General features: G+C 37.8%; 1 protein-coding gene across 1 annotated transcript in view; it reads left to right on the forward strand.

The window, feature by feature from the left end:
* The first annotated feature begins 312 nt into the window (after positions 1-312).
* The window catches only part of TLK1 (tousled-like kinase 1), a 109522-nt gene continuing 90166 nt past the window's right edge, over positions 313-19668 (forward strand). Inside the window, exon 1 of the mRNA XM_004674554.2 lies at positions 313-451. Coding sequence (XP_004674611.1) covers positions 313-451 — 139 coding nt within the window. The remainder of the gene's footprint in view (positions 452-19668) is intronic.

Here is a 19668-nt window from a genome sequence, read left to right on the forward strand (position 1 = left end):
CCCCGGCACCAGCGGGCGCCCCCTCGACGCCTCCGCCGCCGCGCTCCTTTCCTCCGCCTCTTCGCCGGCGCGCCCGCCAGTTCCCTCGCTTCTCCCCCTTTTCCTCCTCCCGGTCCCCTCTCCTCCCCTCACCTCTCCCCTCCCCACCTCCCCTCTTGTCGGTTTCCTCCCCCATCCCCTTGACTCTCCCCTCCCTGCCCTCGCTTTCTCGCTCGCCCTCAGCGCAGCCCCCGCCATGACGGAGGCGGGTGCCGGTGCCGTTGCCGCCGCTGCCGTCGCAGGGGGGGAGTCGGGTTCCCAGAAAGTAGCTTGATGAGTGTCCAAAGTAGCAGTGGAAGTTTGGAGGGGCCGCCATCTTGGTCCCAGCTCTCCACGTCTCCAACCCCGGGCTCGGCGGCGGCGGCCAGGTCCCTGCTGAATCACACGCCGCCATCCGGGAGGCCCAGGGAAGGTAAGCGCCGTCGCGCCCGTGCCGGCTCGCGGGCCTCCCCTCCCGCGCGGCGGCCCCCGCGCCCCCTCGGGTCTCCTTCCTCCGACCCTGGGGTGGGGGGATGGTGGTGAGGTGGACGCCAGGCCGCCGGGCTCGGGGGAGGTAGTGCGCTGGCTGTGGGTGGTGGTTCGCGGGTGACTGAGGAGACGGACGAGGGGGTGCGCTCTGGTGGGGACGGGGCGAGGCGCGGCGCGGCGCACAGACTCGCTTGGGGTTCGTCAGAGCCAGTCGTGCTGGGGTGGGAAGCCCCGCCGGACGCCAGCCCCTTTCTGCTCCATTTGCTAGTACACTCAGTACTCTTAACCTCCTGGCCTCTGGTCTCTGGTGGGTTTCCCTCCCATTGAAGCATTCATCCTCGAGCCCCCTCCCCTTCGCTCTCGCACTCCTCCCTAAGAGGCGGTCCCTGCTCTGAGAGCTACGCCGCCCAGACCTGGAGGATGCCCCTCGCTTGTAAGATCTCTGCCCTTCTGGGAGAGCGGCCGAAATTATCGAAGCCGACTTTGATGCCCTGCCTGGCCCCTTAGAGCAATTTAAACGACAGACTGATTTCGTGGGCAGGCTTCCGAAATCACTCCTCCAGATGGTTGCAACTTTCTCTTCGCCATCGCCTCCTGCGTGTTTGTGCATTCCCTCCCCACTGCAAGTAGGCTACTGTTCTTTGCTGACAGGGTCATGGGTTTTGTAGGAAATATCTGTGTAAAGGTTATTGCAGGCACGCACCAGATCGGTTACAATTGTTTTCTAAGTTTTCTGGCGTCGTGCACGCAAGCGTGCTGCCACCAGATGTAGCAGTAACACAGCTAGTGAGGCACCGGAGTGTTTTTTGACTAAAATTCTCCGGTGCTGTATTTAACTTTGTATTCGACATAATGAAATTTGGGTGCACACACATTTATGGGGAAGAGTAAATGTGCATGGAATTGGCCTTCACGCCCTTTTGTCTGGAAAACGTTTCGCGGTATTCGTCAGCAATTGGTAAATGGGTTCACTCCCAGTTGTGTCACGTAAGGCGATTGTAGCCACATTAAAAAAAAAGAAAACCGTCTGGAAGTCCAATAGTTAAACATACTCATTTTTTTTTTAAATGAGCTGTGATTTATATAGGAATGGGGAGATTGATTCACTTGAAAATACATCAGTATGTACTACTGACATTTCTGACAATTGTTATTCAAGTGTTTTGTGCCCTGAACCAATGATTTCAGGCACAGCATTCTTTGTCATTTTGTTCCTGTGAGCATGTGTGAAAGTGACAATAGCCTCAAAGATTGACATAAATTTGCTCTAGAAAATGCATGTAAAGGTTTGATTTATGACATATTTAAACATGCTGAATGCATAGATGGGCATTTTGCCCTTTCCATCTATTAGAAGATAAAAGTTTGTTTATTGATTAACTCAGTTTAGTACATCTGCAGTTTTTTTTTTTGCATTTGAACATTTATAACTATTTTAAAATCCATCTTATAAATAGCATTTTTAGCCTTTTAATTTTGTCCGCATTGTTTTTAAGATGCTTAATGAATTATAGTGAATGCTGATCTTGGAAAGAATTTCCCTTCTTTTTTAATTTGTTTTTTTATTGCTTATTCATTTTCAACTATTTATTAAGCCATTTCTATGAACCAGGCGCTGTACTAGATACTGAGGAGGTAGGGTTGAGTTGTTCATCTGTAACATGTTTTATAGTATTTTGGGGGCTGCAAAATCTAGATTGTGAGTTTCAGTGTTATTTCACCTCTAACTAAAAAACTTTATTCTGCACTTTTCCTGGTGGTTGAAAATTTTGAGGGATTGAAATAATTTAGCTTAAATACACAGAATTTTTTTCTAGCAGTTTAGAGTCACAGTAGATTTTTATTATGTAACCTAAACTAGTGAATCTCTGTTAGTGAAATCATAGGACATCATTTGTGAAAACTATATTCTTAACACCAAGTACCTTTATGGCCACAGTGTGCGTGTGTGTGTGTGTGTGTGTGTGTGTTGACCAATCAGCATGTAAGTTATAGCTGTTTTAATCCTCTTTGGGCTTTATATTTGTTGTGAAGCTGTAGTCTTCTGATTTCACTAGTGTTAACAGAAATTGCATGTATAAAAGTCAGCTTATTAGATGGAGACATGATTTCTATGGATTGGAGTTCTAGTTTTTCTTTTAGTAAGTATTTTACCTCTTCTGCAGGTATACATGTTAGTGTAGTTTATAAATCAGTGTAAATTGAGAGAGCTTTTGACTTCTGGTGACTGCCAGTAAGAAATATTATAAGAACTTTGACTTTCTTCCTCAGTTCTCACTCTGTTCTTACTATCATATTTATATAGTTTTGGTTATAAATAAATTACATCTTGAAGTATCATAAAACTTAAGGATTTATTAGAATTAAGGTGTAATTTACAAGTAGTCTGCATTTTCTCCCCAAAGTCCCAAAGCTTTTATCAAACTTGAAGTTTTCTGAGAGATACCCAGTGATGTAGCTCTAGATTTAAATGTTAATGCTACCCAATTTTATCAGCCAATAATGTTGTGATTTAAGGAGGTGAAAAGTTATAAGGTTAAGTAAATTTTTATTTTTTTAAAAGACTTATTTATTTATGCACACAGAACTGGGCTACAGGCTCAGAGGTGCAGGGCTGTGAGAAGATTCACCAGAGACAGAGTGGGGAGCAGAACAGGCTGATGGACAAAATACATTGCTGAGGGGAGCAAGAGGGCAAGACAGGTGAGGTCTGCTGCTCCGTGTGGGTCACCTTGGGGCTGGGATTGAGCTCACAGTGAAGGGGCTACTGCTAGCTTGCAGTGCTGAGTCCCAACTGTTGCACCGCTGAGGATGGCCCTTAAGTAAATTTTTAAATAAAGTCACTGTTGCTTTGTTGAGGCCTAGGGACCGACAGTCATATTAGCTAGATAATTTGCAGGTGGTTTTTGTACACACCAGTATATGGGTGCTCAATGGGTTATTGCTAAGCATCAAATTAATGACCATACAGCACATTTGAATGTTCTTTTCTATTCCATCTTGCCAGTTATGAATAATTTGCTTTATTTTTATGTAAGCAGTGAAAGTCGTTTGGTCAAAAGAAATAGTACAGTTAAAGTGTTATTTCTCTGGCCCTTCCTGGTGGTGCAGCAGGTTAAAGCACAGCACTAAGAAGCTAAAGCCACTTCCACATGAGTTCGATCCCTGCCTGGCCAGGAAGAGATCCACATGGCACGGCAGACCTCTCCTGACCCGCCTGCTGCTCCCCTCAGCAGTGTGCTTTGTCTATCTGCCTGTTCTACTCCCCATTCTGTCTCTGGTGAATCCTCTCACCCTCTGCATCTCTGGCCTGTACCCCAGTTCTGAATGGATAAATAAATCTTAAAAAAAAAAAAAAAAGCTGTTATTTCTCTGCTTCTCTATTTAAAGATTGCTTCTCCTTAGAAGACTCAGAGTATCTTACTCCAGATGATTCACTTATTGATGTTAAATCATATGGTCCTTAATTTTTTGAAGTCACTAGTTGAGGGAAGATGGGTATATATGTTTAAAGATTCTAGCTCATGAATAGGTACTCTATGGAAGGTTCCTCCTATATAGAGCCATATTTATATGTTTGGACTAGGAGGGGTTGGATGGGTGAGAAACCCAGTATAGTTAAAGATGGAAATCTGCCTGTAAGAAGCAATATAGTAAGTCTTTTTTGATCTCAGAACCCTTTAGACTCTGAAAAATTATTGCAGACCCATAGAGATTTTTGCTTATGTTGATAGTAACTGAATTAGAAATTTTAAAAATTAAAAATATTTATCTAAAAATAGCAATAATGAACTGATTACTTGTTAGCAAATTTTTGTAGTGAAGCATATGTTCCATATCAAAAATTTCAGTAGGATTAGTAGTAATGTTTTCTGTGTTCCCAAATCACTGCTTTTAGTGATTTGCTTCTGGTTTTCTTTTGTGATGGATTTTGATGTCAGTGCAGGTGAAGAGGATCCAACTTCACATTGATAGGTAGTTAGAAAAGGAAGTATTGTAATAGTATTTTTCCTAATGAAATTCTGTATATTCTTTGATAGAACACCAAAATTTGACAAACGGCATTTTTTGAAAAGTGTGGACGTTCATTGTATTTCTAGTGTCTTCAAGTCTTAAAGGTAACCTGTGGACTATATATTTAGCCTGAGGGAAAGACTGCCAAAAGGGTGAGAAACATAGCTGTCTTCACATACAGGTATCCCCCACTTCTGAAAGTTTGAGTCACACCATTTTGCTTTTACTGAAGACCTGCAGTAGTGCCTGTTTTTGCCAATGGAAAAAAAATCCAAAGATTTTCACTTCACAACAAAAGGTGAAAAGTAAAATAGCTTCTTTGCTTTGCGCCATTTTGACTTCTGTCTGAAAGGCTTCATAGGCATGTTTGGGATAGCAAGGAAACCTGAACTTCAAAAACATAAATAGACGAGAGAATAGATTCACTCTGCTATTTTAGAAGTCAGACTGCAAGGTGAAAGTTAGGAAGGCATAGATTGAACTCAGTATAATTTTTTGACAGTGTAACAAACTGTTTAGCAATTGGACTTGTTCTAACTTGGAAAGTACTACCTCTGGCCATTTATATTTGCTGTGCAAATTTAAAACAGATGACAGGGACATTTTGGAGGGGGTAAATTTTGTAGTTTTTTACTTTGGGAGCAACTCGATTAAGTGGCATAAATTCTCATCCATCTTAAAAATGTAACTATTCTGTGATTCTTTGAAAAATCCTTAAATATAGCTAAACTATACTTATATGTATCCATGAGTGTTTTTGAATATTCTCTTTAAGTCAGTAGTATAGAAACTGTTGTTGACTTTATTACTATTTTGCATTTTTATTGTGCTTTTTCCTCTGAGGATTTTCCTGTATATTTTGGAACCAACATAGTCAGTCAGTCTTCTTGAAATCTTGTTAAATTCCCTGTGAAATATAATAAGCTTTGAGAACATTTTAGGGAATCAGATGCTGGTTACGGTAAAGTTTAGTAGAGTTGCAATATATTTGGGCAAGGAATTTTAAAATACTGTGGGGTATGATTTTCAGTTTTGAAAGAGAAACTATCAACAGTCTATATAGAATTTGTAATTGTTATGTGATTTCAGAAGTAATATACTTAATCTGTCCTAATTTTTTTAAAGCTAGAGTCTGAAAGGAGAAAACATGAAGGTAAAGTGTTTAAATTGATCTCTCTTGAATAAAAAAATGCATATTAAATATAAGTAGAACGTAAAGTGAGGAATTTTAACTCTGCATGCAATAATTTATAACAACTCATGTTTTAATTTTATATTGAATATAATCTTTCCTGTGAGTTGGACTGAAAGATTAGATTTTAGCGTGTGGGAAATTAAGTAGAAATTCTCATAACTTTTCTTGAGGTCAACTTATAAGTATGGTAAATGACACACAGCTTGAGACTTGGGTTGCATTTTGACTTAAAACTCATTTTCTATAGAAAAGCCTTTATAAAAATAAGCTATTTAATTTCATAAAATCCTTCATGCTTGCTGGTATTTTCTAAAGAGGAGAAATGGTATTATGAAACATGAGAGGCAGTATGGTACAGATGAGAAAGTGTATTGATTGTAACCGGAATCCAGTTGTACTCCCAACTTTGCCATTAACTAGTTGTGTGACTTCAGGCAATTTGATTATTTCTCTGCTTCAGTTTTATAATTACAGAACTGAAAGGTGGGCCATGGAAACAACCTAGTACAAATCTCTTAGTATGAGGGAACTTATAACTTTTCCCCAGTTTTACTGTAAGGGAAATGAACTGTACTTAAAGTTTTCTCACTCTTGTGTTTTTTCCCATTATATTTTATGGTTTCTTTTCATCTGTAAAGATGTTGGAGTTGGATTCAGGTGCTGAGAGAGCTCTTCCAGCTCAAAATATTAATCTTTTGACATGGGCGCTCATATGGTTTATTGAAGGAAAGCTTATAGGTTTATTTATTGGTAAATGTTTGTTTAGATGTACTGTGACCTTTGCAAGGTTGTTTTGGTTATTGAGAGAAAATAGTAATCTTTATTATTACCAAGAGATATTTAGCTTATTTATGAACATGGTAAGTAGTATACTGTGTGATCCTTTTTTCTTTTTAAATAATCTACATAGTAGAAAACACTTATGACTATATTAGAAACTGAAATTATACAAATGACAACATGGTGTTCGGAAGTGAAATAAGTAGGTGAATTAGGTAATTAAGTTTTATATGAAGTGTTTGCCCCTCTGAGTTAGGTCCCTCTGTTCTTTAGTGTCCATAGGATTGTTTATTTCACAGTACCCTCCATCATGCTACCACTTAGTATGTTTCATTTATGTTGCCTGCTGGGCAGAAAGTTCTTGAATCAGAGACTATGTTCATGTTCATACTTTCAGTACATTGTAGGTTGTTTCAGTACACTTTCAGTACACTTTCAGTGTCTTTCAGTACACTGTATAGTTGCCACCCAACTAAAAGTTTTGTTGAAGGATTATTATGTTTTCTTTAAAAACGGAGTGGTTATATACTTATACATATATTTCAGACCCAGGAATAGGCTTATTTCAGTACTTTTTAGGCACTTTTGGTACTTATTTTAGTACATTTTAGAGAGTTATAGTAACAGTAGCACTAGATCAAATTTATTATTTGCAGTGAAGAACTTTTCCCACTGTGGGACACAGCGTAGTAAATGTGAACCTTTGAACCAAGTGTGTATATTTTAACCACTTGGATATATTGCCTAAGATATGGACACTTGAAGCAATTTGTAGTATTTTTTCCTTGTATTTTAGTTAGCCAACCTTTTATGTTCTATCAGTTTATTTCTAGAATTGTCATTTTTTTGCCTGAGTTTTATTCATGTGTGATAAGATTTAAAAAAAAAACCACACACACAAAGCAAACACCCCAGTTTAGAAGGTGGTACCAGCTGTGCAAACCTTACATTTCATTTTTAAGATATGCGTAGTCTTTTAATGGAAAATTTATTTTCTTGTTTAATAATCAAAAGTAGAATTCTGTTTGTCTTAACATTTTGCCTGATAAGTCCACCAGAGCCATAACAAACATTAGAATTCAAACATTTTCTGACTGTTGATAGAGAAGTGATATGCTATTGTAGAGACTTTATATGCTGTGTGTAGGGCTCTGAATAAAATCGAGATGTTTTAGTGGCAGAACTTGGTGTACTAATATTTGATATAGTCAGGAAAAAGATGCTTGAAGCTCATTTTGGGTCATCTGTAAGAAGTGTTTTTAAAAACACTTAAGTCGTGCCTGTTAAAGTGCAGTTCTATGACGCTATCTGCAGCCACTGCAACATGAGTTCAATCCTGGCTAGGGAGCTAACCCATGTGGCGTGACAGACCTCTCCTGTTCTCGCTGGCCGCTCCCCTCAGAAGTGTATATCAGTCAATCTGCCTGTTCTGCTCCCCACTGTGTCTCTGAATCCTTTCACTCCTGTATCTCTGACCTGTACCCGAGTTCTTACGTGAATTAATAAGTAAATTTAAAAAAAAACAAAAACAAAAAACTTGAGTCATAATTGTTACATGCAAAACAAGTCCTTTGGTAAAGTGCTGTATTGTAACTCTAAAGAGACAAAATTTGAGTGGTTTGACAGGGAACCAAAGCACGAAGTGGAAAGTTACAGAATTGATCCAAGGGGTAGGTTTTGAAACTGAAATTTCCTCTATGCTGCTTCATTATTAGTTCTGAAATTTTGTGAATTTCAAGAGAAGTTATACTAATAGTTAATGTATAAAAGCTTTTTCAGGCCCTTCCTGGTAGTGCCACCGGTTAAAGCACAGCACAGCACTGCAAGCAAGCTGAAACCGCTTCAGTGCGGAGTTTGATCCCCAGCCTGAGAGGTGGCCCGCATGGCGTGGCAGACCTCTCCTGGCCCTCCCGCTGCTCCCCTCAGCAGTGTACTTCAGTCAGTCTGCCTTTTCTGCTCCCCACTCTGTCTTTGGTGAATCCTTTCATCACCCAGCACCTCTGGCCTGCACCCCAGTTCTGTATGCATAAATAAATAAATCTTAAAAAAAAATAAGCTTTTTCTACAAAGATGTGAAGCCAAATATAAATGGAATTGGGGATGACTCAGTCTTCATTTATGTGGATTATAAGAATTGGTTGTATTCATAAATTTGTGCTTTCCTATCAACTAATTCAGTTGGAAAAAATGACAAACTTCTAGATTTAAAGTTCTTAAGCTTTTCCTGCCTTGTTTGGTAGTATTAAATGTGGTACATTCACGGTTTCACATGTAATACTATGTTTGTGCTTCTATCTGATGATCAATTTAGGTATTACTAGAGAAGGTCCTAGGGGTTTGTGTGAAACCTGTCACATTTATCTATTCTCCTTACAATATCTGAAACATGTTGTAGAGTTTAAATAAATAATGTGATTGCTTTTATAAAAATTTTTTTTTCTATTTCAAATACACAGACTAATTGGTTTGGTCAGCTTTATTACTTTTAAAAACATTTATCTCAACTATTTAAAAGATACATATACTTAGTAGTAGTGACCATTTTCTAGGACTTTTTAAATAGTAACTAAAAATAGCAAATTTTAACAATCATGAGCCAGAGATTAAAGATTGAGAAATTGAGGCACAGAGAAATTCAGTTACCTAAGGATACTTAGAGAATGTTGTGGTAGAGTCAGGATTCAGGCTAGGCTCCTTAGTGCATCATGTTCTTAAAACTTACAATAGCCTGTGAATATTATCCCATTAACTGGACGTACTGTAAATTAATCATTCTCTAGGAAGTTGTTATTTTTCTTTATCCATGATAAAAAGTTAGCATAAGCTTTTGTTGGTTCATGTATCTGAGAATTTTGTGTGTGGAGGAAGATGGAGTGATACTGGAGACAGCTTAGTTCTGAGATCTCAACTAATGTCATTGGGTCTGTTTATATTTCCATTACTGGGTTCTTCTAACCTCTTGCTTTTGGACCCCCAGTGTCATAACCTTTCAGCTTTGCAACCTCATTTGAACACAGTTTCTGATAGCCACAAGTTTGTTCTGGTTCCATGTTAATACAGTCTGATTGTCATTAGGTACGATTAGTTGGACCTAGGATATGAAGTATGTCAAGGTATAACCCCTATGACTGTGGGCAGGTAGCTGCAGAACCTGCAGAAAGTCAAAGTTGACAATCCCCTTAAATCACCGAGATTAGGTGAATAGTAGTGTTTCTGAGGAGAAAAACGCATATTACGCATATTGACAAAAAACTTATCTATAATTGTGTAGCTGTTTATTTATTTATTTATTTATTTTGTATCTTGTACAATTTTTGTAAGGATTTATTTATGCATACAGAACTGAGGTACAGGGGTGGTGAGAGGATTCACCAGAGACAGAGTGGGGAGCAGAACAGGTGGATCGACAAAGTACAGTTGACAAAGTACACTACTGAGAGAGCAGTGGCAATGAGACAGGAGAGGTCTGCTGTGCCATGTGGATCACCTCCCAAGTGGGGATTGAGCTCTTGCTGAAGCGGCTGCAGCTAGCTTGCAGTGCTGCACCTTAACCGGCTGCACCACCAGGAAGGGCCCGTAAATTTTTTTTTTGAAGATGATTCCCAATGATGGAATTATCAGGGCAAAAAATATAAAACAATTTTTGGACTTTTGATAATAATGCCAAGTTATTATTTGAAGTATTGATAGCTTATACCAGCACTGTATGTGATGGGTATTTTTTTTTTTTAAAAAACCAGGTGGGATTCAATTCAGTGTAGGAATTACTGTGCTTAAATATTAACACTGTACCTTGCACTGAAACAAAAGGTAGCAAACCTGGCATGGAGTATGTGTCTATTTTATGTAGACATTTTCAGTTCCTCTGATTTAAATTGTTTATTTTATAGCTTTATACTATAACAAAACCGAAAAGTTAATAATGGCAGAACCTTTCAGCTTTTGGCCCCTGCTCTTATTTCCTCACAGTGTCTCCTACTTCTCTAACCTAGTTGTCAGCATTATACTTAGATTTTGGATATGATACCATGCATTAAGTAGCATTATTATATAGAAAGTTAGTATAACATAATAGTTACAAACTAATAGTTACTAAACTGGACTGGGGTTCTAGTTTGAGTTTTGCAGTTTGCTGTGGTAATTTACTTAACCTCTCCATTCCTTTTATGTAGATTTTTTCTTGATGGGATAGTAATAGTAACAACTTCACTATTTTGTAAGAATTGAATGAGAAATTCATGTCATATTAACCAGTCAATATATGTTAACTATTACTATTAATACTAATGTGTAGATATATGTTCAAATTTAATTTTTTAAAAAACTGTGTAAGTAGCAAGAATAGGGAAGAAGTACAATCTGAACGAAGGTCCCCATGTCCAGAGCACATTTGATTTACATGTATTGTCTTCCTGGTTTGTATATGAATTCCAACAAAAGCTGTATCTGACAAAGGCAGATTTCAAATATTTTAAGTTGCCATTGTCATAATTTTAGTTCTTGTAGTTTTCTATGGGTTGAGAATCAAATTTATGAGCCATGCATCCAACATTTAAGCACTAGATTTATGCTTTATTTTTGAGACACAGAAATACACTTTAAAGCACTGCAATGAAAATTATCAAAGAAGTTTGCATTGTGTTTTTTGTGTGTTGTTTGTACCAAGAGAATGGTTTGTGTGCACTAGGTACTTATAATGTATGTTCTAGTGAGGATGTAGCATAGGGGCAGGACTTGCTATGGATAGGCCTGGACTTGTGCCTTTATCCTTTATTAAGGTAACATGGTTCATGATACTGAATATGATTTAGGGGACTACGTTGACACCACTTAGATGTATAGTACCATCTCACCCTTATTATTCAAGCACCCACAATAGTTCTTCATTTATATTATGAACTATTATATCTTCTCCCTCCTTTGTTATTCCCCATTATATTTTTAGTGTTTTGTCAGTTCCTTTGGGTTTTTTGTTTTTTCTGTATTCTGCATATGAGTGGAATTATCTGATATTTGTCTTTCTTCTCCTAACCTTGTCCATTTAGCATAACTGATTTGTATCTTATCACTTAGGAGATGTGTGACCTTGTGTAAGTTACGTATGTACACGTGGGTGCACATAATACATTAGTGAATTTCCCTTTTTGAACAGGCAAGGACAAAAACAAATACCAGAGAGTCACTGAAAAGTAACATTTAGTCTGCATTTCCTCATGACACATGTTCCCATATTGCATTTTCATAATTATCTTTATCATTAAATGAATGTATACTAACATTTAGTTGATCAGTATACCAAAATGTAATCAAAATTGCTAGTATTATTTCTTTTTACATGCATTTATTATGCATGTAATTTGTTTTCCTTTGAATTTTTCCTTCAGTATACATTTCAGGGATTTGATTTGTTGTGCAAAAGGGGATAAATTATTTTAAGTCACTTAACCTGTATTGTCACCCTTGCTTTGGGATAACTAGGATTTTAAAGTCTATTATTACTTCACAGAGATGACTCACTTGTCAGCGGGTTTTATAGAAACTTTATTGGCATAGTTACTTATTCAGCAAGTATTTTGGACCTGGAGCCTTATACTGGGAAAACAGATCAAATATAGTTCCTCCTTCCTAGGAGCTTGACAGTCTGTTGAGGAAGAATATAATTCATAACATGCCATTCATGTTTTTAAATACCTGTGGGTCAGATAAAACAATGAGTTTCTAGTTTTCAGCTTATGATAAAAGCAGGTGAGGGCCCTCCCTGGTGGCACAGCAGGTTAAAGCACTGCACTAAGAAGCTTGAGTCACTTCAGCATGAGTTCGATTCCCGCCTGCCCGGGGAGGAGTTCCACATGGCGTGGCAGACCTCTCCTGACCCACCCGCTGCTCCCCTCAGCAGTGTGCTTCATCGATCTGCCTGTTCTGCTCCCCACTCTGTCCCAGGTGAATCCTCTCACCTTCCACATCTCTGGCCTGTACCCCAGTTCTGTACGAATAAATAAAATAAATCTTTAAAAAAAAAAAAAAAGCAGGTGAGCTGTGATAGTGTTTTATGTGCTTTGTCAAAGTGTTGTGTGCATAGGTCATTTGGTTTGCTGGAAGCAAACCAAGCCAAAACAGACTTATTAGAAGGATATAAATTTGGATATCTCCTAGGACCGTACCGAGTTAAATCTCAAAGAGGACAGACTAGGAAATTTAGGTGCTGGGAAATTAGGAGCCATGGGAGCCCTATTCTCTTGTGGATCATAGAGCAATTTTCCAGTACTGTGAAGGAAAGTTCTCTAAAAAGGAAAGTGGGAAGAAAGGAAATAGTATTTCTATCATAGTGGTAGGAAAAAAGTGCTCCCAAGGAAAAGGTATTATGCAGTTTTCCTCTAGTTTAGCAATTTAGTAATTGATAGCCTTTTGTTTTAGTTGGTAGGGCTTGATTGCCATTAAGATTGAACTTATTTTGAAAAAAAAAAAGATTGAACTTATTTTGTATCAAAAGTTCATTGTCAATTTTTCTTGAGGTCTCCACCTTCGGTATTAGAATGTTTGGTAGGGATGTCAATCCTTGTGATAATTGATGGAACTGTATTTTTCCATGTTTGTTTTTTTTTCTTTATATATTTTTCATTGTGTAAGGCTCATACTTTTATTAAATCCAAATGTAAAACATTTGTTTTCTTTGTGATAGTTTAAGTACAAATCTTAGAAGGTGTTATGCTTCAAAGTTCAAGTACTTTGATTTTACTGAGATACAATTTTAAGTTGAATATGGTACTTTATCTTTCATATTGAAGTGTAGCACTGAAAGAAACTACTCATAAGTAAGTTAATGCTTAGGGATTTATAGTAGACCATTATCTCTCTTAACTGTCACTGCATCAAAATCTAAACTAGAACACTGCCAGCATTTCAGAAGTCCTCTTGTTCTCATTATTCACTACTTTCTCTCCTTTCCAGTTACTATTCTTAATAATACCTTTTTAAAAACAGCATGTAAATGAACTAAGTAGTAATATTTTGTTTCTAGCCATTTCTTTTGCTCCAGTGACACTGGGCTTCACCCATTTAATTTCTGTGACTGTAGTTCATTTTCATTGCTCTGTAATATTATTTTATATAGTCAGTGGACTTTTGAATTGTTTGTACTTCTTGACTATTACTAATATGAGTGACATGCCATTGTCTCCATATATGCTCTTAATATCTGTTGATTATATTCCTAACATAATAACTCTAACCAAATCTTGGGGTATGTGTATGTTTACTTTTAGTAAGCAGTAGGTTTCCAAAGTGGTCCTATTAGTTATATTCCTAACACATTCTAACAATACGTTAGAGTTCCTTTTTTTCCACATCCTCACTAGCAATTGGAATTGTTACTATTATTCTTACTGTTCTGATGCATGTGAGGTGAAATTTTTCTGTGGTTTTAGTATTTCCCTGATGAATTACGATATTTATCCTTTTTAATGTCTTACTGGCTTTTGAATGTGTACCCTATTCATATCTTTTTCTCGCTTTTCCTTTGTGATATTTGTCTTTACAAAAGAATTTATTTTGAAGAATTCTTTGTGTATTTTTGGATAAGTAGTACTCTGGTTTTTTTTATTGGAAACATTTTTGTTTTGTCCCTCTGCTGTGAACTGCTTTTACCTCCTTTGTAGAATATTAAGAAGTACCCCTTGTTCTGGGACCTCCCTGATGGCACAAGGGGTTAAATCGCAGCATTATGATTCTGTCAGCAGCCACTGCAGCATGAGCCAGGGAGGTGACCCATGTGGCATGGCAGACCTCTCCTGTCCCTGCCACTGTTCTGGTCACTCTCACACATACCTCCTCCACCCCCCACACACACTCACATGCACCCCTCTCCTGTCCTACTCCCTACCCCCAGTTCTTATATAAATAAATAAATCTTTTTTAAAAAAGTATCCCATGTTCATAAAAATATTTTCGAATGTGTTATTTTTTAATGTAGGTATTCACAGCTGTAAATTTCCTTCTGAGCATGCACTTTGCCCCTTAAGTGTTGATATATTGTGTTCTTGTTTTTAATCCATCTCAAGTATTTTCTAATTTTCCTTTGATATCTTTTTTTTTTTTGACTCATTGGTGTTACAGAGGTATGCTCATTTCCATGTTTGTGGATTTCCCAATTCTCTCTCTGTGATTGAATTTTGTTGGGTAGTCGAAAAAGTGATGATGCATTTTTCTTTGTCTTTCATAGAAAAAAAATATGACTTTTCCAACAAATAAGTAACTCCATTCCATTGTGGTCTGAGAACATACTTTGTTGTTTTCAGTTTCTTAATGCTTGTTCTGTAGTCTAGCATATGGTCTATTCTGGATGGAGTATTTTCTTGGATAATGTAGATTTACCCAATATAAGCCCTTAAGTGAAGAAGAGGGATACTCTAGAGAGATGGGGCATATGGAGAGGGTCACAGTGGTTTGGCTCAGAAGCTTAAGACTTGACTTGCTTTGATATCTTTGAAAAGGGACTGTCTGCATAGAATGTAGAAAGCTTCTAGAAGTAGAGACCAATCCTCACTTGATGGACAGCAAGGAAGTGGGACCTTAATCATGTAATTGCTTAGAACTGAGTTTTGCCAGAATCCTAAAAGAACCTGGAAATGGATTCCCTTCTAAAGTGTCTGGACAGTGCACTAGCTGTTATCTTGATTTCATCCTTGGGAGAGTCTTAAGTAGAGGACCTGTTGAACCATGCTGTTTTGAGATTTCTGAACAACAGAAATGAGAGATAAAATGAGTGTTTTAAACTGCTGAATTTGAGTTAACATGTTAGAACAGTTTGATATTTTGAGCCCTTCTTATTCCTAATTTTAGAAGTGGAGGGAAAATTTTTTTCAGTATTTCACAATTTGATAGACATTTTGAATCTATCCTTTCTCTGAGAGAAATTCCTTTCTGTTATTGTTTACTCGAATTGTTTTGTTGTTGTTTAATTCATGGATGGGTATTGAATTTTACCAAGTTTTTTCCCCTGCATTTATTAATATTTAGATAGTCATTTAACTTTACTCCACTTTTTTTAACATGGCAAATTATATTACTGCCTTTTGACTGTTGACCCAAACTTATATTCCTGGGCTTAGCCCAGAAATATAACCCAGAAAAAGAGCTATTACTCTTTTTATACTGATTTTCTCTTTATGTTGAGTATCTTTGATGACCTTTTATTAAGCATTTTTGCATTTATGTTCATGAATAAGTTTATAATTTTCCATTCTTATATGTCCTTATCAGGTTTTATATCAAGGCTGCTGATATAAAATAACTTAATAAAATATGAAGTGGTATTTTTCTTTTTCTCTCCGGCTTATTATTTCACTAAGCATGATTCCTTCCAACTCTATCCATGTTTCTGCAAAGGGCATGAGTTTATCTTTTTGATTGCTTAGTAATATTCCATTATGTATATGTACCACATCTTTTTAATCTAGTCATCTACTTTGGGGCATTTGGGTTGATTCCATGTCTTCCCTATTCTAAATAGAGTAGCAGTATACATGGGGGTGCAGGTGTCCTTCAGAATCAATGTTTTTGTGTCCTTTGGGTAGATACCTAGGAGTGGGATTGCTTTCCATAGCTTTCCATAGCGGTTGTACTAGTTTGCATTCTCACCAGTAGTGTAGGAGAGTTCCTTTTTCTCCACTTTCTCGCCAGCATTTGTTGTTGCTAGTTGTTTTAATGTGCCATTCTCACTGGTGTGAGGTGGTATCTCAGTGTGGTTTTAATTTGCATCTCCCTTATTACAAGTGATGTTGGACATTTTTTCATATGCTCAAACACAGCATTTTTCTTTTACCTTAGGTTTTTTGACTTTAGTTTAGAAATTGGTTTCACTTCACTTTTTAGTTTCAGGTTCCCTTCCATACTTAGTTTTACTTCTCAGCACCCATTTGAATCTGTGTCTGATAACTTCATTATTGAGATTCCTTTGAGTTTTGTCCCATGTTTCCTTTGCTTTTCCATTATGTATTCTTGTTTTCTACCCTACAATATGCTTTATAGGACCTTTTGTATGAGAAACTAGAAATATGTGATATAGGAAAAAATGCAGTTATCCATAACATAAGGTTTACATATAAATTTAGCGGAAACATAGGGAGTACTACAGATCTTTTATTTATTTATTTATTTATTTTATTTATTTATTTTTTAAAGACTTATTTATTTGTGCATACAGAACTTGGGTCCAGGCCAGAGGCTAGGGGCGGTGAGAGGCTTCACCAGAGACAGAGTGGGGAACAGAACAAGCAGATCGACGAAGTACACTGCCGAGGGGAGCAGCGGGCGGGTCAGGAGAGGTCTGCCACGCCATGTGGTCACCTCCGGGGCAGGCGGGAATCAAACCCATGCGAAAGCGGCTTTAGCTTCTCAGTGCTGTGCTTTAACCCGCTGCGCCACCAGGGAGGGCCACTACAGATCTTTTAAAGGTTGAGATGGTTAGAAGATTTTTGCTCCAAAAATTGAAATCCAAATCCAAAATTTGGGGGGAGTTTTGAATTTCATTTTTGTTTTGTTAGCCCAATGATACTCTCAAAATCTTGTTTATTTTCTTAGCCTTTTAGTCACTGTTTCTGGAGTCAGAAAATGTTTGTATAGGCCTCTCAGAAAAACCTGTTTACCAGGCTCATCTCTACAGAAATTTTTCTTTTCCTCAAGTTTGGCTTCATGAGCATTCATTGCTTGTATCTGTAAGTTGGTTTCTTTAAATTTAGTCCAACATTTTTCAAGTTTCCTCAGCCAGAAGGTTGATATACCTTACCTAATTGTTATTACTGGTAGTAGGAACTAATTGTTTGCTTTCATTTTTTTGACACTTTACTTGTTTTGGAAATTTTGGTGAATTTGGGTAGCTGCTTAAATACCGCCTTTTGACTCCAGGGAAAAAATCTTTCCTGATAAGTTATAATCGTAATGGAGTTGGGTCTTATTTAAGATTCAGGGGTTTAGTTAAAAAGTTCACAGGTGGCACAGTGGGTAAACACAGCACTAAAAAGCTGAAGCCACTTCATTCAGCACGAGTTAGATCCCCAGCCCTGGAGGTGACCCACATGGTGCAGCAGACCTCTCCTGGCCCGCCTGCTGCCCCCCTGAGTAATGTACTTTGTTAGTTGGCCTGTTCTGCTCCCCACTCTGTCTCTGGTGAATAGTCTCACCACCCCTACACCTCTGGTCTGCCCAGCTCTGTATGCATAAATAGTCTTAACACACTGAGTAGGTTTTAGATACTTTGTCAGGTATTGCCAACACCACCCATGTTCAGAGATTTGTTAATGTTGTACTTGAAATACATTGCAGTGATATAATAAAGGTACATGTCAGATCATAAGGGAAAAAGGCATTAAGCAGTCTTGAGAAATGTACATGTAAGCTTCATTATGCTCCCCTTCACAGTAGGTCACACAAAAACACATATTGTCACCCTAGTACTGAACATATGGTAGCATGTAGACAATAGTTTATGTCCAGGGAGATACTGCACTCGGGGTTTTATTAGGGCACCTACTTATTAACACAGAGCATACCTGCATAAGCAGTATAGATACTGAACTATCCTTATTAGTTAGAAAGGTAGAATTTCTTTGCAGGCAATTCTTTCAAAAGTTAGCATCCTCAGGTCAACTATATTAACCCCATGAAGTAACCATTGACCCAGGATTGAAATTGTTTGGGTAGGCTTACTTATCTTGCTGATCACACTGGGAGTCATTATTCTAAGGAAATTATCCTGAATTCAAAGTATTTTAAATAGAAAAATGTTTGTTATAGCATTGTTCTCACTAGCAAGAAATTAGAAACTACTTGAATCACCTGTGGTAAGGGAGTAATTACATTTATTATCTTATATCCATTTAATGGCTTGTTAGGAAGCCATGAAAATACATAATCTAGAAAATTGCTTTTGTACAATAGGAAAAACATAGCTTTATCCACCCATATCTGTAACTTTTCAGTACATCCTTTTAGGACATGGAGAAATAATTTTTAGTACAAAAATGTATATATGTGTATATACACAGTGAAAGTTTGATTAAAAATAGAAAATGATTTTAAGTCTGAAATTAGAAGGGAGGTACATTGCTATAGTTATTAGAATAAGGAAATTAGGCTTTAAAGTATATGCCATTCTGCTGGGAATATGGGGAGAAAGTTGGAAAGGGAATTATGTATGTATTATGTGTCAGTGTTGATTGAGCGTTTGTGTTCTAGCATACATTTTATGCTCACATTTCTTCAATACTTACTGATAAATTTGGTTCAAAATAACTTAATATAAACCAGATTTTCATCTAAGAACTCTATAAGTACTTTTTATCTTCATTTTATCTATAAGAACACTGAAGTTTAGAAACTTGGTGAAGTTTAGAAACTTGGCCATATTTACATAACTTAACTGTCTATATATTTTTTTGATGAGGGAAAATGAGCTGTCATGTTGTTTTTAATATTTAGAAACATTTTCTTTAACAATCAGGTGAGCCTAATAACCTAGTGATCTTTTGTAGGCTTGCAGAATCTTGGCCTTTAGCAAGGCCCACATATTTGAATGGGGCAAGGAATCTGGCGCTTTTCATTTTCACAACATAACATGTATTCATTGGAATAAGTATTTCCGTGATTCCACAGACAGGATTATAGATCTTGGCACACCCATTACTTTTACTGTTATAATGAGCCTCTCTTCCTTGGGAGTAAGCTCTAGAATTACCATTTCTCAGAACACTGGGACTGGGGTGGGGGTCATATTGATAGGAGGGCAATCCAAGCTCCACCTGCTTCCCTGTATCACAGATCTCCTTGGTATTGATCTACTCAGTCTGGTAGTCCAACCTCATGTTTGGGCAGTGTCACCTATGTGAGAGGTGAAAGGTGTGCCATGGCTTTAGCCCCTGGAGTCCATTCTCTAAGGTCTTTCTCATCAGTAGACTCCCCAGCACTGCCCAAGATGGCGAGCTTAAGGGAGTAATCATGAGATTTGATTTAAGTGGAACAGCATCTGGGGTTGAGCTTGTGAGGATGTTATTACTTAAAAAATAGAATTGGGGCCCTCCCTGGTGGCGCAGGGGGTTAAAGCACAGCACTGAGAAGCTAAAGCCACTTCCACATGAGTTCGATTCCCGCCTGCCCCGGAGGTGACCACATGGCGTGGC

The sequence above is a fragment of the Condylura cristata genome, unplaced genomic scaffold (genome assembly GCF_000260355.1).
Source record: "Condylura cristata isolate star-nosed mole 26May11 unplaced genomic scaffold, ConCri1.0 scaffold00002, whole genome shotgun sequence".
Classification (NCBI taxonomy): Eukaryota; Metazoa; Chordata; class Mammalia; order Eulipotyphla; family Talpidae; genus Condylura; species Condylura cristata.